This window comes from Saimiri boliviensis, chromosome 2 (genome assembly GCF_048565385.1).
Source record: "Saimiri boliviensis isolate mSaiBol1 chromosome 2, mSaiBol1.pri, whole genome shotgun sequence".
Taxonomy (NCBI): Eukaryota; Metazoa; Chordata; class Mammalia; order Primates; family Cebidae; genus Saimiri; species Saimiri boliviensis.
This window is the reverse complement of record NC_133450.1, coordinates 127,733,673-127,754,928: the sequence shown is the minus strand read 5'-3', so window position 1 is coordinate 127,754,928 and position 21,256 is coordinate 127,733,673. Positions and strand designations below refer to the sequence as shown.

General features: G+C 57.5%; 1 protein-coding gene across 2 annotated transcripts; it reads right to left on the bottom strand.

Annotated features, from left to right (window-relative positions):
* Window positions 1-670: 670 nt before the first annotated feature.
* Window positions 671-10,247, bottom strand: DLK1 (delta like non-canonical Notch ligand 1). 2 transcript variants are annotated; one of them, XM_010352365.3, is made up of 6 exons: window positions 9,993-10,247; window positions 8,669-8,732; window positions 8,075-8,205; window positions 4,947-5,088; window positions 2,803-3,082; window positions 671-2,583 (listed from the first exon to the last, which is right to left on the bottom strand). In XM_010352365.3, exons 1-6 carry the CDS (start codon window positions 10,057-10,059, stop codon window positions 2,335-2,337), a joined length of 933 nt encoding a protein of 310 aa, XP_010350667.1. In that variant the 5' UTR covers window positions 10,060-10,247; the 3' UTR covers window positions 671-2,334. The 2 variants fall into 2 exon arrangements, with proteins under 2 accessions (XP_010350667.1, XP_003941655.1); XM_003941606.4 differs by having other exon boundaries at window positions 675-3,082.
* Between the last annotated feature and the right edge of the window lie 11,009 nt (window positions 10,248-21,256).

The window sequence follows — 21,256 nt, the reverse complement described above, 5'->3', positions numbered from 1 at the left end:
CAGGGGTTTGGGGAAAGGGAAGGGAGGGGAAGGCGTGGTGATAGGAAGGGAGGGGTGGGGGACAGGAGGGGAAGGGTGAGGGCATCAGAGGGGAAGGGTGGGGGGATCGGAGGGGAAAGGTAGGGGGGATCAAAGAGGAAATGTGGGGGATCAGAGGGGAAGAATGGGGGATCGGAGGGAAAGGTTGGGGAACAGGAGGGGAAGGGTAGGGAGATTGGAGGGGAAGTGTGAGGGGATCAGAAGGGAAGGGTGGGGAGGACGGGAGGGGAAGGGTGAGGGGGACGGGAGGGGAAGGGTGAGGCGATAGGAAAGGAGGGTTGGGGGAACAGGAGGGGAAGGTTGGGGGATGAGAGGATTGGTTGGGATGGAAGCAGGAGCTGGAGGGGAAGGGGAAGGGGCTTGGCAGTGATAATGGTGGTGGGGAGGTGACAGGGTTTTAGGGGTGAGGTGGGAGAAGCTGGGACGGGTGCTGCAGGACTCAGGGCTGACACTGGGGAGGGGCCTGTTGGGGACAGGGGTGGTAGGAGAGGCTCTGCAGGGAGGCAGCTTATTGCGGGGAGGTGGTGAGGGTGGGGCGGAGCTTGGAATCAGGACGAGGAAGGACCGGGAGTGAAGAGACCAATGGGTTGGTGAGGGGTAGGGGGTGTTTGAGCATGGGCAGATGGCAGTCAGGCTTTGAGTCAGGATGAGCGGGCTTGGATGGCGGTTGGAAGACGATGAAGTGATGAGGTCCATACTGTGTTATGACGATGGCGCAGGTGACCGACGGGTGGGTGACTGTGAAATTGTGTGCGGGTGACTGATGTGAGTGACTGTAGATGGCAAAGGTGATGATGACTTAGAAATAAACACCTGGAGCAAGGTAAGCAGGACCGGCAATACTCAGTAAAGCCAAGAGTCTAGATTCTTATCTAAATCATCGAAGAAGCAAAATATTCCCATCTGGTACCCAAGGGCTGTTTAGCTGTCCAACCCCAAAAGCTGAAAAGCTAAACAGAGCTCTGTCCCAATTCTCTCTTTTTTTTGCAAAAAAAGAAAAAAATAGATCCTCTGTATTTAAAAAAAGTCAAATTCAAAATTCAGAAGCTGGCTAGGTCTTTGGGGATCTGAGGGTTATTAACTCAGCAACACAAATGTAAACCCATGGCTGTGTGGGCCAGGTCTCCGACCACATTTGCCACAGAACTGATAAGCGCCCCACAAGCAACAATTTCCACTAATCCCTGTGAAAACCTTGGTGAGGGCTGTGTTGCTGCTCAGATTCTGCCAGGGGCACTTACGGTTCAAGGTGCATTCAAGTCTCAAGGGACATCTCTATAGGCTAGGGCAGGTACGGTGCTAGGGCTCCGGGTAGGTGAGGAGGGGTAGGGGAGGGCTGGAGGCCTCAGTGGCAGCTCCAGACGGCACATAATGACTCAGAGGGGCTAGTTTTTTCCCAAATGGGAAGTGGGCCAGGAGGCTCCCCACTTTGAGAAACGCAGTTAGGAGAAATTTCCACATCAAGTGTTCATCCAGGATAGGCCAAAACCTTTCGGATCCCAGGATGAGACTTAAGTCTTCATCAGATCCTAATTTTTGGGGTCAAGCAGTGTTTTGGTCCATACCCCCTCGTTCCTAATTCAGAGTTTTAGAGCCAGAGAGGACCATGATGGTGGGTGTTCAAACCCCTCCCTCCAGAGGGGTGAGAAGGTGGGCCCAGGGTTGGGATAAGGACTCGCCAAGGATCACACAGCGAGTTAGTGGCAGGGCTGGGACGGGGCCCGGCCCCCCAGCGGCCAACCCGGGGCTCTCTCTGCCTGACGCACAGCCGCTGCACTCAGCTAATTCTCAAATCAACCGGGAAGATCGAAGGACAGCGATGTTGTGCTGGAGTGAGTGCGAGTCGGATGTGGCGTGTGAGAATTAACGAACGAAAGTGATTGAAGCCCTTTGCACAGTGAGTGGTCATGCACAGCACTCGTAACGGTTTCACGAGGACCCTGCGACCGAGACCCCCGAGAGAGGGGCGTCGGCACGGGGCCCTGGTACTGTTGCCTTGTTTTTTTTTGGTCTTTTTTGATATTTCATTTAGAGTTTAGAATAACATACTTATTTCTCTTAATTGCTTAAAGATGAAATTCTTATTATTATTCTTTATCATGCATTAAGAGAGAGAGGGAGGATTGTTTTAGCATTGCGCTTGTCACACAGCAACACAAAGACAATATATGTAAGCGTAGCGTTCACCAGATTTCACACGAGAGCTAGCGAACTCTACCGCAAAGATTAGGACAGACCGCGTCTAGTGAGCTCTGCGGGACCCCGGGAAGGTAGAGGGGGCTATGGGGACGCTGCTTAGATCTCCTCGTCGCCAGCCTCCTTGTGGAAGGTGGCCATGCCGATCTTCTCGGGGAAGATGATGTTGACCGCCACATCCTCGCCGCTGTTGCACTGCAGCAGCAGATTCTTCTTCTTCCGCAGCATGTGGTTGTAGCGCAGGTTGGACACCCAGGTCTCGCACTTGTTGAGGAAGATGATGCCCACGGTGCCCAGCACCACCAGGCTGGTGAGCACGCCCAGGATGGTGAAGCAGATGGCCTGGCCCTCGGTGAGGAGAGGGGTACTCTTGTTGAGCTCTTTCATGGACACCTTGAGGACTCGGTGTTCGGGCTGCTGCACAGGCAGCTCGTGCACCCCTGGGGTCACGCGGTAGGCCAGCCCGTAGCCATGGGGCAGACGGGTGACCTGCTGAGGGCTCAGCACGCGCTTCTTGACACAGGTGGGGCCTGTGAACTCGGGCTTGCACAGACACTCGTAGCTCACCTGGGTGTGCTGCAGGCAGGTGGCCCCGTTCTGGCAGGGGCCGCTGGCGCAGTTGGTCACCGGGCGGCTGCAGGTCTTGTCGATGAAGCCGGCTGGGCAGCGGCAGCGGAAGTCGCCCCCGATGTCCGTGCAGACGCCATCGTTCTCGCAGGGGTTGGGGGTGCAGCTGTTGGCCACGATCTCGCAGAAATTGCCTGAGAAGCCGGGGGGGCACAGGCAGGAGGCGTGGGAGGCCCGGCCCTCATCGTCCACGCAGGTGCCTCCGTGCTGGCAGGGGGAGCTGGAACACAAGAGGCACACATCAAGGGCCTCGGGGGCTGGGCTAGGGCAGTGCGGCGGGGAGTGCCGAAACAGAAGGTTCCCGGCCTGACAAAGGGGCAGGTGCTCAAAGCACATCAGGTGCATGAGGCAGGGAGGGAGGGAGGGAGCCAGAGGATGCCAGCCAAAGGCGTACACATGGGGGATGGGTGGGTGCCCACCTCACCCCCATCTTGCTGCTAACCTGGAACACCCCCGACCTCCCATGCCAGGATGTCCACGTCCTCTCCCAACTCTTACTCTACCTCTCCAACCAGAAGACTGACTGTGGGTTAGTCACTAGCCAGCTGGGAAACTGATGCTAAGAGAGGCAAAGTCAGTGACAGCCCAGGACTGGAGCAAGCCCCACTTCCCTTAACTCCATCCCTGGGCTGCTGGGGCAGAAGAACCAAGGAACGGGTGCCCCTCACTCTATCTTGGGACCGGCTGTCGTCCTTTCTGCCTACGTCCACCGTGGCCGCCAACCCTCAGTATTGTTATGATTATCAGCGGAGTGGATCCACAGGCTATTGTGCGGGACACGCCTGGGGCCTCTCGAAGAGAAAGCAATCCGAGTCTGTGTACGCTGGCACGAGCCGGTGTTTCTGCCAGGCTGTTTAATAGTGGTTCATTCACCGAAGTGCAGCTTGCAAACCAAAGCTGTTTGCTCAAAGCGGAGCACAAGGAGCATTTAATGTAAGTGCTTTTAAACGAGCCAGCCCTTTGTCATCTGATAAATGCCAAAACTCCGGGGAAGACGGGGCGATAAACACAAGAATCAGCACTGCCGCATCAGGGTGCCGGCTGCGTGGGAACTGGGGTCTGAAGCAACCTCAGGGACCTTAGGCTCTATTTTGACACACTGGTTTAAGTCTGTTAGCAAGAAAAGCAAAGTATTTTAAAGGTCTCACTCCGTTTTTCTCCTTGCTAATAAGCAGACACGGAGTTCAATGGTCACCGGCCCCCAGTGTGACCCCGTCTGGACTGCTCTTTGGAGCCCCATGAATGTCTGCTTACAGCTCTTACAGACTCCTGGCTCTGCAACAGCCTGCAAAGTCGGGGCAAGATCACCTTATTTGCATGTTAGCTTCAGTTTCTTCAGGGGAAAGGGACACCCCTACAGGCCCAGGACTGGGTTCAAGTTTGGATTCTTATGTCAGACTCTGCCTCCGTCAAGATCTCCCTTGGCTTCAGGCTAAGCGCCACCCAACAGAGAGCGGGGACCGCTCAGGGTCGCCAAAGAGATAAAAGATGAACAGTAGCCGAGCTGCTGGGAAGCATTGCTCAGGGAGTTGCAAGTGAGGACAGCGGCCATTCCGTCTGTTACGTCCACTGCACAGTCTTGAAGGCCCCTCCCAACTGAGGATAGCTGGCAGCTGGCCCACCCCCTGTCGTGCTTGCAGAAGCACAATCTCCTCACCTCTCAACCCGGCAGCTCCCTCCACAGACATCCCAGAAAAATCCAATTGCAGAGCCCGCCAGTTCCCCAAAACCACCCCCGAGATACAGCAAGTGGGTTTCACAAACAGCCTCAGTCCCGCTGAACTCTGATCTCTTATTATGTTGCCTTTAGAAAATTATGCAGCTCTGAGAGTCAGTTCACCACTGCAATCGACTGTCATTCACACACGTGAGGACTCGGGAACATCAGGGGAATAAGAAATCGCCTTCAGGATCATTTGAAAAAATTATGGAAATGACACATCCTCCCCAAATACCCGCATCCAGGAGGAACACTTACTTCATCGTCAGGCAACAGATCCAACAGGGTTAGGCTGAAAGGGTCTTTAGCCGGTGCGAGAAAAGCAAGACTCGTTAGATCACACATAGTCGGGAAGGATATTTACCCATTGATCACACAGGGCCCGTCCTTTTTCTGGCAGTCCTTTCCCGAGTACCCAGGGGCACAGGAGCATTGGTAGAGGCCATTGTCCAGGTTCACGCAGGTCCCATTGTTGGCACAGGGGGCGGAGGAGCAGGCCCGAACATCTGCAGGGCGACAGACAGTGCGAGAACTCAGCTTCCTCTCCATACACAGGCGTGGCACAGACCCCGGAGGGCTTCAAAATGGCTCTATGGCCACCAAGAGGGGTCTGGGGTAAGAGAGTGAGGGACCCCCCTCAAAAAAAATCCCATGAAGTGGGTAAACTGAGGCTTAGGAAGCTGAAGGAGTTTCCTTGCCTAAGGTCACAGATCAGAAAGTCGTGGCCACTGATATTCAAGCCACGGATACGGATAGCTGTACCCAAAGGATAGCTGTACCCTTTGCCTGGCACCAGGTCACCCCGTGTCCAGCAATGTGTCAGTGATGTTCACTGTAGACGTCGTGCCCCTCCGTGCAACCCTGTGCTTAGCTGAGATTCCCTAAGGCCTGTCTTCACCAGCCTCTCCTGTCAGGGGACAGGTCTGGGCCACGAATACAGCCCAACTCTCAGTAAAACCACCAGCTCTTCATACTTGTCCATCAAAGAGGGGCAGTGGGGGGATGCAGTGGTAATGACGCCCCTTGGTCAGAAATCGAGAAACCCGATTTAGCCCCAGCACTGCGTCCACCTCCCTGTGGACTCCCTTTTTGCACTCAGGCTCTGAACTCAAGGGGTCCCTGGTAAGAAGGCTGCATCTTTTAAAGGCAAGAAAATTGTAACTATTGAGCACCCTCCTATGAGCGCAGGTTTCCATGAGCACTGGTGTATTTCCACCATCTTTTAACACCTTCCATCACGCACACGCCATTATTCAGGTTCAGCAAGCCAAGGATGAGCTGAACACCAGAGCCTGCGTCAGGGGCTCTCTGACGGTGGAAACCCCAGCTCCCCAGTGGGGCCAAGAGAGGCCCCTGTCCTGCTCTGTATCCAGCCTGCTACCATGTGGCAGCAGAGCTCAGCTCCTCCCCGTATCATGTGCCTCAGTTTCCTTATTTATAAAAAGAGGGTCTTTCCCTGGCCGATCTCTGAGGGACTCTTCCGCTTTGATTTTCTATCATTTGAGCCACTGCACCTGCCAAACAGAAAGCCAGGGCCAGCAAGAGACACAGCAAGTTAAGGCAGGCTGACGGTGGGGGGTCCCCAGCGCTGAGGCCACACATGTGCGTACTTTTGTTTCCCTCTCTCAAAGGGACCTGCACCCTCGTGGAGGGGAGACTGCAATCAATCAAGGAGGGAAAGCCTGAACGCCGAGTTGATGGACTACCCTGTGGCGTTCCGTGGCAGCCAGGCTTGCTGCAAGGACACATAAAGAGGATTTATCTTTACGGGACGGCACCGGCAAGGCATTAGCACGCGGCGCCTCCGTGTCAGGCTCCTAATTCTCTGCTCCTGGCTCTCCTGTCACTCGGAATCTTCAATTTAAACTAAAAAGCTGGCGACCACCCCTAGCTCGTCCCTGTAGCTTTCCCTGCTATGCCAATCTGGGGCAGCCCTCCTGAGCCTCTAAACTAAGACAGGGGTGAATTAAGCTGCTGCGAGGGGCAGACTGCTCGTCTCTGCCAGGACAGCAGCTGTGGCCTCGACAGCCTCCGATGGGCAAAAAGGGAGAGGGAGAGCTGTGTCCTCGCTGGGACCCCGACTCTCTTGCCCTACCAAGCTGGCTGCCTTTGTCAACCTGGTGGGGAGGGGACATTCCAAGGGCCCACAGGAAGGGAGGCATTTGTCTGGAATATTTCAGCAAGGGTGTACTGCATTTAGATACCAAAGATGGGCTCCAGGCTAAAAGCCTAACCCTGATCCCAAATGGTGGCTTAGCTGGGCTCCCCTTGATCCCCACACGACTCCAAGCTGCTGCTGCTGCTTCTGTGAGGGGCAGCGGAGACGCCGGTCAGATCATGAGTCAGCTACAGGGAAGCTGTGCACCATATTGGGAGGGGCTGGAATTACGGACCAGAGACAATGTGGGGTGGGAGGGAGCTCAGCTTCGGAACCTCGGCTGCCCTGGCCATCCTGGTTGTGAGGGAAGAGGCCCACAAAATGCTCTTAGGTGTTCCTTAAGGGAGGCTGTTAGATGCTGTCATAGATAAAAATTAACTCTCTTTCTGGGGCTGGGGGAAAGGGTAATAGCTGGCTTTTTGCCCAACTTCTTTCCCATCCCTTAGCAGACACCTGTACTTCCCTGACCCTCAGTTTTCCTACCTGTACCATCTCTGCTGATGCTGGGGACCATGGGACAGAGGCCCTGAGAATAAGCTGCTACGCAGCTGGGAATTTTTTTTTTTTTTTTTTAATTTTTTTTTTAGGACTTGAGTTTGCCCGGACTTTAGGGCAGGTTTTGCCAAATGAAAATGGGCTTAGACGAACATTTCGCAGCCTGAAAATGCGGTGACAGCCAACTCTCAATTGCTCGGGGTAATGGAGGCAAAGATTGCATAAATTAATGAAATCAACAGATAACACCAATCTTCATTTTAACCCTTTCTCAGCCCTTCCCAACCCCAGTTGCCTCTGACACCTGACCCGCTCAGTCCAGGTCCCCCAGCCCTGTTCTCCAGGCCCTGATGCAGCACCTGCCCCCCAAACACTGAGTGCTGCTGGCTCCCCCCGCCCCCCCATTTGTTTGTGTTCAGCCTTTTACAGTCCTGCGTGTGCTTTTCTAGGGAGTCTTAGCTCCCAGATCCCCTGAGCCCTGTCTATCTCTGGGCTTCCACGACGCAGACAGGTGATCTGGGGTCTGTGGTCCTACCGGCCCAGCTGTGTGTGTCTTTTGTGACTCTTTATTCAACAGGCAGCTCCCCGGCCCCCACCCCGTGTTTCCTCTGGGTGCTGGGTGCTGATGGTGCAGAGGAGAGCAAAATAAAGTCCCTACCTCTGAGGAGGCATTCGATACCCACAGGAAATTTATAAACAGATTATTGGAATACAGGGCACGAGGTGTGCAGGAATGAGGAAGTGAGGGCAGCCAGCAACAGGAGGCTGGGAGGAGGTGGCTGGGGGCCAGGGCAGGCAGGTGAGGACCAGGGCTGGGAGGGACAAAGGCATGCGCCAACCTATATCGCAGAGTTTCCCGTCCCAGCCGTCGATGCAAACACACTGCCAGGGTTCCTCACAGAGTCCGTGAAGGCAGCCAGGAGAGGTCATGCATTGGTCACACAGGGGACCCTGCCAGCCAGGCTGGCACCTGCCGGGGTGAAGGGAGAAAGATGGGGACACATGAGGGGGAGCAGGGATAGAGAGGGAGCTCAGGCTACTTTCTGTGGAACCAAGAACCCTTGAGGGTCTTTGCACAGTACCAGCCGGTGGTCCTGGGAAGTAAACACCAGCCACCTGAATGGGAAAACTTAAAGAGAAAACACGCCACACCAAGGGGCCAGCTCGGAGGGACCCCGAGGTCCCAGGGGAATGCTGCGTTTTGCTGCAGTGGCCTGCAGTGGTCTCACCTGCCACCCACCTCCGAGAAGCTGTGGCTGCCCCCACTCCCTGCCTTCACCTCCCCCGCCCGCCCCGCCAGTTTTCTGCAGGGGCCGGGGAGCTGTGCTGCAGCGCAGTGGCCAAGCCCCCCCCCGTTTTTTCTGCCTGACTCCACGACTCCCCAGGCTTCTGCGTGGCCCCCACATGCTGCCTCTGAGGAGCCACTCTATTACCTGCAAACATTGTCATCCTCGCAGAATCCATTTTGGGGGTGGCAGGCCGGGACGCATTCAGCCCCTGAGGTGCAAGAAAGGTTATACAATTCACCCCTCCAGGCCCCAGACCAAGGCAAAGCCTATCTTCTCCCACACAACCTGCCGCTGCCCTCGAGGGCGCCAACAGTCCTCTTGGGTCCTACCAGCCTGGCACACAGTAGGCACTGCCTATCCGAGCATGATGGGGCTCAATGCACTCAGGAAAACATCTCTGCCAGGTTCCCAGCTACGAGATGGCCACAGTACACTCCCTAGTTCTCAGGAGCAGGAGAAACACCTTTCTCCCCTCACCCCCAAAAGCACATACAAAACCTCAAGTCCTCCTAATAGCGAGGACCGGGACAGTGGAGGGAAACACACTGATCCCTGGCCCCATACAGTCTGACAGTCACTTTTGCAACCTGAGCCGAAAAGGCGAGCAGATTTTGAGGTGTTCAGCTCTAAGAAAGCCCAGACAGGTTCACCTGGTGGGCTCCCCAGTAAGGCATCTGGATTCTTTTTAAGGTTCATTCCCTATTTAGCCAGGCACCCAGGTCAAATCTTCCCCTTTTCCCCTACAGTCTTCGCAGTAAGAAAACGATGACGCCACAAGGATTTGCTTAGCCAAGCCGGCTGAGGTTGCAACACTGCTTAGAGATTCTGACACTTTAATAGGCACCTACTGTGTGCATTTACTCAACCAGCTCCCCAGCTTTCCAGACAGCCCCCTACATACAACCACTGGTGCAATGAGTGGGGGGGGCGCTGCGGGAAGGGGGCAACTCTCTCGCTGTCAGAGACAGATGGCCGCTGCAGACAGAAGTGTCGCAGCCCCTCACCTAGAGAAACGCGCCACGCAGGAAGAGCTCAGACTGGGCTTCTCTTGGGAACTGGGGGCTAAGACGGCAAAGTCACCCCCCACTTTCCCCAGAGACCTGTTCCCGAACACGCACGCAGGGACACCCCAAAGTTGCACCCCAGAGCGTTTTCACAGAAGACATCACCACAGCACCTCGTTTTTCCATACCTCCTTGCTCAGCGCACCGACACCCCTCCGGCGCCACTTCTGCCAGGCGGGAAGGGACTGGGGGTCTCACACCTCCCCTGCCCCCTGGGACCCCCGGGTCGGGCTTGGCATGCGAGGGTAGCAGGGAGGGCGAGAAAGGCACAGCGCAGGGCTTAGGGCTAGGCGGGATGGGCGGAGTTGGGGCGCACGGGACGGGGCGTGCGGGGCACCGGGCGGCCGGCGGGGCATCGCAGGCTTCCCCAGAGGGGGCGCGAGCCGGGCCGCCGGGGGGCTCACCATGGGTGCTGTGGCCGAAAGCCAGCAGGAGCAAGAGGACGCGCAGGAGGGCTTCGGTCGCGGTCATCGCGGGGCGGTCGGGGTCGCGGTCCCGGGAGCGGTGCGGGTGCGGGTCCGGCTCCTGGCGCCGCGCTGGGCTTCTGGTTGCGGACGCGGAAGGGGGCGCGGGCGCGCAGCGAGGGGAAAGCCAGGGCTGCACCGGGCTGCGCGCTGCGCTCTCCACCGCCGCTGCCGGGGAGCTGCCGCCGCCGCCGCGCGCGCCGCCCTTTTCGTACCGCCTCCCCCCCCGCCGCGGCCCCCGCCCCCCGCCCCCGCCTTCGTGCGCACTGGGCCGGCGCCGGCCAGTCCGGGTGACCCCCTCCCCTCGCAGGGCCGCCCCCCACCACTGCGGCGTCCCGGAAGCCCGCTCGCGCACACGGGTGCACTCTCGGCTAGACGGGCACAGGTACCCCGCGCGCGTTTGGCACACGTTCCCCGAAACAGGACAGCACGCGGCCGCGCACACACAGGCCTGCCTAGGACAAGTCGCAGGGATCGAACCTGGGCCGCAGATCCCCTCGGAGAGCACAAGTCAGGACGCAGGAACACTGAAACACTTATTGCCGACGTCCCAGAGACACGTGCAATGGTTAGATACCCAGGAAAATACAAAGGCGCACTATGAAGACATGAACTAAGCACATAATCACACACGCACACAGAAAAACACCCAGGAAAAGCCTAACGCCCCCAGTACCCCTAGCCATGAAGACACAGAAGAATGGAGTTGCCCCCGTGGCAACCCACACCCCGCGACGCAAACGCACACTGCAACTCAAACACACTGTAGCCCAGATTCAGTGTAGACACCGTCCGGGGTGGCACACGCTTAGTCACGAGTGCAGAGAGGCAAGTGGGCCCGCGGTTACGCAACCGTAGGCATCCTCCCGCATGTGCGGGCCCCCTGCACACAGACGCGCACGCAGAGCCACCTGCACACCCAAACATACAAGCACACTTGTAAACAGACGGACACCGGTGTACGCATTCAGTCACATCCACCCACACACACACACACACAGCATCGCAGTCAGGGCCTTAGCAGCGCTGAAACACAAACGCACTGACATGTAAGCACAGCCACGCACCTGATAGCCACAGCACACATACCCAGCTGATCTGCGGTCACACACTGACAACAACACATACTCGGTCCTCAACACACACACCATTGCATCCATCTTTGTCCACAGTGGCATGCGTGGGCAGCGTCACCAGTGTGCTCTCACATTCACAAAAGAGCATCAGGCACTCAGCACCTATTCCAGAACCATGGGGAGACCTGCTCTGAGGGGTGACCCGCCGGAGAGATGGAGGTAGAGGATGCTGATTGCCAGAGACCCTCTTCCTCTGCAGAGCTCCTGGGGAGAGGCGGTGCTCCTCAGGCATCCCTCCTCCCCACTGCCCCCAGCCTAGGCTTAGAGCCCTGTTGGAGAGGAGAGCTCTGCACCCCACATCCATCTGGATGGGGGAGGCTCAGGAAGATAGGGAAGGAGAAGGGTAGGAGGGTATTAAAGGTGTTTAACCTCCTGGAGAAGAGTCCCAGGAGTCCCACTCTTTGGGTGAGTCGTTTAGGATACTTAGTTTGCATATATTAATTTGCATACATATCCTAAATGCAGGGAGTGGGTGCTCACCCAGTTCACGGCCTCCCCTGTCTCGAAGGGCTCCAGCGGGGTGTGATCTTGCCACTTTGAACCTGGAGGCTGGATGCCCTGGCTTCCTGGCCCTCTAACCTGGCCCTCTAACCCGGCCCTGGCAGGTCTGAGCATACATTTCCCATCCTAGCCGTAGATGTGGGAAGGCTGGCCCACCAGCCCTAAGTCAGTGCTCCAGTAAGGCACTCTGGATGGGCGCGGGGATGGGCAGAGACCAGAGCTGCTCTGGGCTGGCTTGAAGAGGCTGGTGGGAAACTCCCCGCCCCTGGTGGAAGGTGTCCCTTCCCTGATGCTGTCTGCAGAACACCCAAACGGGCAGCAGCTGCTGGGAATGGCTTTGGGGACAGGCTGGAGGGAGCAGTTGGGGTGCTCACTGTGTACCTGCAACATGCCCTTGCATTCCTGTGACCCTACTCTCTTTCATAGACTCTTTCATCAAGTCAAGAAACCAACTCCAGCCCAGAGTTTTCTTTTTTTTTTTTTTTTTTTTTTTGAGACGGAGTTTCGCCCTTGTTACCCAGGCTGGAGTGCAATGGCGCGATCTCGGCTCACCGCAACCTCCGCCTCCTGGGCTCAGGCAATTCTCCTGCCTCAGCCTCCTGAGTAGCTGGGATTACAGGCACGTGCCACCACGCCCAGCTAATTTTTTGCACTTTTAGTAGAGACGGGGTTTCACCATGTTGACCAGGATGGTCTCGATCTCTCGACCTCGTGATCCACCCGCCTCGGCCTCCCAAAGTGCTGGGATTACAGGCTTGAGCCACCGCGCCCGGCCAGCCCAGAGTTTTCTAAATGCTAACTCCTCCTCCAGTGATGGAAGGTCCTTTGCCCAAGGTCCCTGACCTAGAACGAGAGTGGCTGACAGGCCCAAGCCTTGAAGTGCCAGTGTCCACTGCGTGGTGATCGCCAAGGTCTTCCTGACCAGGCTTGCTCTCTTCCCTCCCTCCGAGGCCCCTGACTTCAGCCTTCAAAATTATCCCAACAGCAGGCAGCCCTGGAAGAGCTCAGTTCTCAGCCAGGAGCCAAGGAGGGCGGAGGGTCTCCGGGGCTGGGCAGCCCTGGGGCAGGGGCCTCCCAAGTTCCTGCCAAAGTCCCACGGAGAGGAGAGTCCCTGGACTGCAGGGAGCACTTAGGGGGGTCCCAGTGGACTTTGAGTGCCCCCCACCCCCACATCTAGACTCCTCCCTTCCCCATCCAGGTTCTTCCCGCACCCCACAGCCCTCCGCAGTTTAGGAAAGGGAGGGAGGCCAGGGGAGGGCATTCTCGTCCGGGGGAGTCAGTGTCCAAATGTCACAGGCTTATGCTGAAAGGGCACTGCCTTGGCTCAGGGGGCACCTGCTCTCTAATTTTATCTCCATTTGCGCCCAACAAAGGCCCAGGCCAATCACTTCCCTCTCTGAGCCCTGTTTCGTAGCCCATAAACAGGGATGCCCCACCTGTCTCCAAAGGGAAGTCGGGTTTTGTGAGCAGGAAAGCGCTGTGCCGACACAGGGCCTGGCCACAGCCCATCCCAGCCATGCTTCCAACAGCTGCAGCCCAGAGCCTCTGCCCGGAGAGTTAGAGGATCTCCCCAGCAGCAGCCAGCGGCGGCAGCGGGCAACCAGGCTCCTCTGGACTCGGGCCCTCGTCCAGAGCCCCCCCGCAGGGCCACTCCAGAGAGGGGAGGGGACTTTCCTGTCTGACAGGACCTACAAGCCACGAGGCTTCTGTTAGCTTGCTCTAGTCTCAGTAAAGCGTTTGTAAATTCAGGAGGCCGGAGCTTTCTTTTCAGCAAACAGACGCTGCTGCCGCCGAGAAAGGAAAGCTTAGGAGCAGTAGGGAGGGGAGGTTGGTGACTGTCACAGACTTTAAGTCTGCACAGAAGGCGCGAAAATGCCAATGTAGTCCCTTGGGGAGGAGCTGCAGTCTGCTGTTTGCAAGCAGACCCTGGGGGCTGCGGAGCGGCAGGCTGGAGGAGCTGGACGCCCCTTCCTCTGTGTATCCCTCCCCTCCTCCTTTCTCCTCTCCTCTCCTCTTGAGCTGAGAGCCGGTACTCCGAGAACAGGGCCCCCGGGAGCACAGAGAGGAGGCCGGCAGCCCGCAGGTCCTCACAGCACTGCATGGCAGGCAGTCTACGCAGGTTGCAGGGACTGGACCTGCCAACTCTGGGACCAGATTGAGATGCAGGAGCTGGACTCCCTCCCTGCAGCCAAGCCGAAGGGCTCTGCCCGTGGCCCCATGCCCCCCTTGCGAGAGCCGGAAGCAAGGGGAGCTATCCGGAGGCAGTCTCGCTGGGCTTCGCAGGGGCGGCAGAGGAGCTGGTGATGAGGGAAAGTTTTCTTCCGAGGGAAGGAGAGAAGTGTTGTCTCCAGCCTTTTTCCTCTCCACTCCTCTGCTCCCCCTCATGTCTGCTCCCCCTCCTCCTTTTCTAAACGTTAACTCCTCCTTCAGCCAGTCCCACACCACTTCGCCCCTGATTAAAGGCAGAATTACTGATCAGGGCAGCTCAGCAGGGTGGAGCTAGAGGGGCCTCGGAGACTCGCTAGTCCTGGGCACCAGCAGCAGGGGGAGGGGGTGGCCGGAGAGGGGGCTTCACCCCACTTTTGCATTCTGCTCTGTACACCATTCTCACAGCCTTGCTGGGGGTCTCCATGCCTCGAGGCTTTGCTTCTGCGTAGACTAGGTTTTTGGGGGGGCTCTGAGCCTCCACTGATCCAAGGGCATCCTACAGACAATAGGTGACTTTGTCCACTGTCCTCACACTCAACGTTCTCCTTCCTCCCTCCAAGAGAGGACGATGGGCTCCCCCGGACATGCCTGCTCTTCCTTCTCAAGGGACTAGCCAAGGCAGGGACCAGTGCCCAGAGACTTAGGTGGCCTCGTCAGAGTCCTAGAACCGGAACATCCCAGAGACAGCTAGGCAGGAGCCTCCCCGACCGAGAAGCCACCGCCCCTGGGTTGAAGGTTTGCAGGCAAGCAGGCATTGCCGTTTCTGCCTCTCCCTCACTTCTCCATTGGATTTAGACTCTAATTTAGTCCTGTCTCATCAGGGTCTCCTCACAGCCTGGGCTCGGTGGGGACTGCAAGGTCCATTTCAGAGATGAGCACACTGCGGCTGGGGGATCCCAAGAGAGGGGCATGGCTAACAAGTAGCAGAGCTGGGATTCGAACCTGGGTCTACTCAGACAGAATCCCAGTGCCAAACTCTCCACCCAGCCCAGCAGAGTAGTAAAAGTGCACGGAGCCTGGAGGGGAGTAGGGAGCCCCCCACGGCGTCCCCCAGGAGCCTGCCCTCCCCTCTTTGGGGGGAGGGGGCAGTTTCACAACCTAGGGGGCCGTGAGGGCTTCATGCAAACACCAAAGAGACGTGGCACCAAAGCTGCCACCTTTCGGAGGACTTTCCAAACCTAAAGTTTGTTTGGAGGCAGAAATTCTCTTTTCTTTGGCCAAGGGGGCCCGGGGGCAGAGGATGGAGGGAATTGACAGAGGCACCCTGGAACATTTTCCAGAACAGGAAGGTTTGGTTTCAAGTTCAATCAGAGAGAAGGCTCTTCAGTGTGAAGTGGCCTCGCGCTCAGCCGAGCTGGCGGTCTGGCTGCAGAGGGGCAGGCTCTGAGCCTGACCTTGTGCTCGGGGCCTGAAGAGGCATGTGACAGTCCCAGGCAGACTCCAGGGTTCTCCAGGGCTGCAGGGGGCTGGGGGTGGGGGAGCAGAGCCAGCCCATACCCCCGAGTCCCCGATGCAGGCCTGCACACAGCAAGCTTCTGAGAAGGAAAAGTACCAGCAGGCTGGGGTGCAGAGGGGACGCACTGGTTCGGGTCTATATTCAGTGTTGGCTTCTGTGGGGTCACCCCTCTCCCCCAGACAAAACCAATTTCTCATCATCGATGATACAATTCAAAAACAGATTTCTCGTTTCCTTCCTTGCCATCGGAATCAACAGGGAGGTAAGTCCACAGTCTAATTGTCTGCATCATCAATCACATGATCCTCTTAAAGGACGCCACTGAGTCATGCTGTGCGTGGGGGGCTCCCAGGGGCTTGGAGTGCTTACTGACGACTCCTCGCCCCACCCCCAGAGCTTGTAGGTAGACTCACTCTCACCCAGGAGCCAGAAGAAAAAGGCCAGAAGAAAAAGGAGCCTTTTCATCACTCAGCTTGTCCGTGCCGACCAAAAATACAGGAATTCTTCATTCGTCAGAAATTCCCAGAAGTTAATTTTCCGTAAAACAGAGGCTCACCTCTTTAAACGTAGCCTTTCATGTGCCCGGCATTGACTGGGCCCTTACCGCGTGCCGAGGCTTGTTGGGGGGGGGCCCTAGAGGAGGGGTGCAATGATGGATCTGAAGGTGGTCCCTCATCTCAGAGAGTTCCATCGGGCACCCTGTGCTTAGGCACCTCTGAGATGCAGGCCGTGGATGCTGGGAGATGGGTGAGCAAGGTGAGGAGCAGGCAGCTCGGAAGGGCGATTCTGCGCCTCTGAGAGGGGTGGACCTCAGCTGCGTGCGCAGGGCACACAGACATTCTCCAGAGGGGCGTGGGGAGGCCCTTCCAGGCAGAGAGAGCTGTACAGCCACAGATGTATGAACAAGGCATGAATGTGTGCACGCACAGGAGATGCCTGGAAGTGCCGGCCGTTCCGTTAGTGACGGCAAAGTTAGCATGCTCTAGCGGGAGGCAGAATGCTGAAGAGCTTTCGACATTTTGGACGTCAGTCTCTTGACTGTTCTCCAGCATTCTGCAGCTTCCCTTGCCCCGGCAAACTCCACGGGAACGGGAAACCGCCTTTTCTCATTCCAGAGTCGACCTTCGAACATGGCATGCCCAGACTTGACGCTGAGTCTTGGGAATCAGGCTGGGCCACCCAACCTTCCCGTCCAGTGGGGGCACCAGCCCTGGCCCCCACCTCCCTGGCAGGCCCAGCTCATGGAGACCTTCAGAGGCTCAGGCCACACACCCTGTGATGAAGCAGGAACAGGACACCTCCTTTAGCTGCAGAAGAAATCCCTTCCTCAGCCCGGATCCCCTGGGGAGGACCGTCGTCCCGGCCCCTGCTGAAGAGTTTGTGGGGTAACTGTGGCAGAATCACAGCCTCACTGCACCCTGTGCCTGTGAAGGGAGGGTGAGCAGCACGGCGGGGCCACCCTACCTGTTGGCAGGCAGCTCTGAGTTTAGGGATGTGAAAACACACAGCTCTCGAGGAATTTCAGATGTTCCCGTACGGCATTTATTATCTTATCTGTAAGGAAGCATTTTCATTAAATTACATTTTTAAACAAATGCTTTTGGTGTGCTACTATGTCCAAGGCGTTAGGGATTTCCTGCGAAGGAAGACATCGCCCTTTCCCTGAGGAGGGGACAGGCGTGAGTGGGAGGTAAGAGGGGCGGAAGTTTGTTCCCAGAAGTTGGTTCCCGTCTCACCTCCTCCTCGAAGGCCCTTCCCCGAGTCCCGGGCCAGCAAGTCCCCCGGCTCCCACCCACTCACCTGCCCACCGAGGGTCCTGGCCCTCCCAGCCACTCTGGGCATCATCTCAGCCCTGAACACCTCTTCCTGCCTGGTGTTAATGGATTTCGCACGTGTGTCTGACCCCAGCTCGGCCAGACGCTTCTCAGCCAGGCACCCCGCAGCCAGAGGCCTGCAGCGCTGCCCTCGAGGTGTTTATGGATTAAGTGAATTAATGAATAAATGAATGAGGCACAAAGTGTTCTCCAAAGGTTACCATGGGCCCCTCGGAAAGATCCCGTGTCCTAGCAACTGTCTGCAGCCTGGTGCCCCCCACCCCAGCTGTCCGTCCTCTTGCCATCTCTCCTGTCTCGGTTCCAGGGGTGACTGACCCCTTGGACTTGCAAACGGGAGAGTCCCCAGGGTTGCAATGCCTCCACCGAGTTCTTTCCCCACCAGCACCCTCAGTTCTTCCACTAGCAATGTGGGGAGCAGCTGTGTCGAGACCACATCCAGCACCCCCTACCAGCTGCCCCTGCCCACCACCCCCGAGCACCTGGTTCCTCTGAGACTCTCTCCATGAGCCTGTTCCTATAGCAACACTGCACCTCCAGAGGCTCAACTTAGCTGTCTGCAGCCGGGCTCCAGCTAGGGACGGAGGGCAGGAGGTGCCCAGTGTGAGCTGAGCCCCATTCCCCTCGTCCCCTTGTTCCCTTGCCACACCCAGAGTCGCTTAGCACCCAAATTCAAGTTTGCTCTGTTTGTAATGAGCCTTGGTTTGATCCCCGCCCAGACCTGTGCGTTTCTCCTCCCGTGCTGGCTGTGGGGACTCTCCTCTCTGCCAGAGAGCTGGATGCTGGAGCACAGAGAGGCTAAGCAATTCTCCATGGGTCACATAGCAAGGAAGTGGCAGCGCAAGACAGGGGTGCTGGAGAGTGGTGCCCAGGCGGGGCGGATAAAAGTTGATCATAAAATGTCCTTTGAGAAACCCGCAGGTCCCTTGGTTTAACTGGATCTCTCCGAGTTCTGACCGAAAAGCCCACAGACTGAACAGAAAAGAGACTGCATCACAAGAAGAGAGTTCCAGCCGGAGCCCAGCGGGCGCTGTCTCTTTACTGCTTCAGAGAATCTGGGAAACAGCAGGACCGTCTCCTGGGCTGACCGCATCCTCTCCCCACCTTCCTTCCTTCTGCCTGCGCTGGACGCTGGTCAGCCCGCCCGGCTGCAGTTGCGCACACCAGGGTGTAGCTCTCTCCGGCTTTATCCCTCCAGAGCTGGGGCCCAGGTTAGAGCCCACGGCCTCCCAGGTATCCCCGTGGAGCACTCTGAAACCATCATCTCCCATTTGTCCGCCTCAAACCTCCCCCAGGGCCTCCACCATCCTGCGATCGGCCCGGTGAGTGAGGGCTTAGACTCCTGGCTCTTGTAGCTGAGCCCTCTCTCTGTGCAAACGGGCCCCAAGCCCCGGGGACCGGCCCTCCCCACTGGCTCTCTTTCCCATCCATCTCCATAGCCCATTCTCTTCTCCACCACCCTGGTCCAAGCCTCTCTCCCTGCTGGCTGCATCAGCGCGGGGCTGCCTGTCTCCCCTGCCTGTCTTCCTCTCAGCTACGGGGCAGGGGCCAGAGGGAGGTTTCTAGATGCATGTCCATCTAGACAAACCTGCTACTGAAACCCTTCGCAGAAGGAAAAGAGAGAGGGAGGGCAGGAAGGGAGGAAGGCAGGGGAGGGAAGAGGAAGGAAGAGCCGGGAAGGGTGCCCTTCTCAAACCCATTTCAGCTCTCCCTGGGCTCCAAGCTCAGAATTAGGTGCACAGAAGGTTCTCACTAAGTCTTTGTGGGATTCAACGGCACCATCATGTCAAGGAGTCAATACAGAATCGTTTGGCTGGGATGGGCACGTGGAGATTGGAAATGGTCTCTTACAGCCTGGGCATCTAGCTGCTCTTCCCTGCAAAGATCTGCCCTCAGCCCTCAGACCCTGCTCCTTGCCAGTGGCTTTTTCCTGCCTCTCTCGAATGAGCCAATTATTTCTGATTGTGTTTTGCCTAATTCTCCCCTCTCCGTGAGCGCCAGGCGACAGCCTCCCTGTCTGCGGCCAGCAACAAGGTCCTAATTGATCCACACATGCCACGGTGAGGACCCCACTAACACATCCTCGCCATGGTTTCTTGGTGGCAGTGGGAGGGGTGGTCCTGCTCACTAGAGAAGTATTTTCAGTAATTTTTCTGTGCAAGGCAGGGTGGCAGGATAAGGAGGGAGGGCGAGTGAAGGGAGGCGCGAAGGGCTTGGGGAAAGGGTTCAAACTCTCAGCTTATTTCCGGTGGGATGACCACCTGGCCTGGAGGGGCTGTGCAGGGGAGCTGAGATTTTGGACGGGACACTCCTGCCCTGTCCTGGGTGCTTCGTAGGTGCTCAGGGTCTGTGCCTGGCCCTGAGGAGGATGCTGGAGACACTGTCAGGATGGGGAAGGGCTGGGAGACCCACGGAGGGTGCTCAGGCCAGTTGCCGTCTGGGTCCAGGCTGCCGCTGCCCTGAGCAGGAATGGTTTCCACAGGTCGTCATAGACCGCCGGGGATCTGCACCTAGCCCCTTCTCTCCCCCCGGGTGACAGCTTGAGTTAACAAGGAGACCAAGAACGGGGAGGCCTGTGTGATTCAGCAGCGTCCCAGCAGGAAACAGATGGCGCACACAAGATGGTTAATTTGAAGAACGTTTAATAAAGGGCCTATTTACAGAGATGTGGGCAGGGTGTAGGGAAGCTGGAGGGGTGACAGCAGGCCCAGTTACCCCATAGACCTGCAGTCTGAGAGGAGAGTGCAGTTACCTGAAACAGAAACCAGGAGAGTCAGGTGGAGCGGGTGGGCTGGGGTTGGGGAGCCTCCAGTCTGTGTGTCGGGAACCCGACCTTGCTCTCCTCCCGCCTTCGATCTGCTGGGGCTCCCGTGGTCCCGCCTGGCTGGAGCCAGCTGATGTAGCCTATCCAGGCGGCCACCCCATGAACAGAGCCTGGGTGGAAGGCAGAGGGTGGCTCTTCCAGGGGTCCAAGGAAAGCACATGAGCAACCCAGAGCTTCACCGATCCAGCGGCCTCCTTCTCCTCAGGGGAGACTGAAGCCAGAGAAGGCTCTTGGAGGCAGAGCTGGGATCTAAGCCCAGGCCTCAGGCTCCTGACCCTCACAGCTCCGTGGTGTATGTCAGCTTGAAGCAGTGCCAGGTCATGGAAGCGGTTCCAGCTCCCACCTCGGCCCTGGTTGGCTTAGTGGCATCACACCCGGTAGGTAGCTCGAGTTAGCTGTGCTGATAAACTGCCCATCCAGGAGGCTGCCAGTCTGAGGTGGGGGCTCTTTTCTCCTCCAGGGCCTCTCTCAGGCAGGCCGGCCTGGACCCAGGGCTGCTGACAGCCAGGTGTGGCCACAGCCACATGGCCTCCTGTGATGAGAGGAACCGCACCGGGGTATGAAGGTGGGTGGCACCCCAGCCAAGACCCACACTCAGTGGGGGGTGACATCGGCAAGAGCTAGAAGTGGGCAGAAGAGCCACTACAGGCCTTGTGCCAGGATTTGGGAAAAGTCCTGGGGAATCTTGGGCAAAGCCTTCCCCATCTCTTGGCATCAGTTTCCCCACTCGATCTTCCTTGACTCTGAATTCTCACCTGTGCCCCACACCTGGCTGCTGGGATGGGGCAGAAACATAGGCTTATTGCTGTAATGGCCTTGGCGGATGGGGTAGCCATGGATCAGGTGGGAGAAGGACTGGGGGATGGTCTGCGGTCAGAGGACATTTGGGGTGAGACCGTGATGGTGTCGATGGAAGGGTGACAAGGAAGATGGTGAATTCAGAGACTGGGAGGAATGAACCCTGCAATGCAATGGCAACAGACTGGGAAAAAAGAATACACAAAGGAAACAGAAGAAGAATGCACGAGGGAGACAGAAGAAGCTGCCCAGAGATGGGCCGGCGCGCAGGCTGGGGATTCTCCTCTCGATCAGCCGCCCTGCTCTCCTCTCTTGGCCCTGAACTTCCAGCCCCTGACACTGAGCTGGCTCCCTTCTCGATGCCCATAAACACTCTCCAAACCCTTGTCTTTACAGAAACAAAAGAGGACTCCCAGACTCCAAGAAAGAGAGTGAGGGAGTGGCGTGGG

Coding starts and splice junctions, on each gene's coding strand:
- DLK1 (XM_003941606.4), bottom strand. CDS start 10,059: ATGACCGCGACCGAAGCCCTCCTGCGCGTCCTCTTGCTCCTGCTGGCT. Junction 8,733..9,992: donor TTTCGGCCACAGCACCCATG/GTGAGCCCCCCG, acceptor CTTGCACCTCAG/GGGCTGAATGCGTCCCGGCC. Junction 8,206..8,668: donor GAGGATGACAATGTTTGCAG/GTAATAGAGTGG, acceptor TCACCCCGGCAG/GTGCCAGCCTGGCTGGCAGG.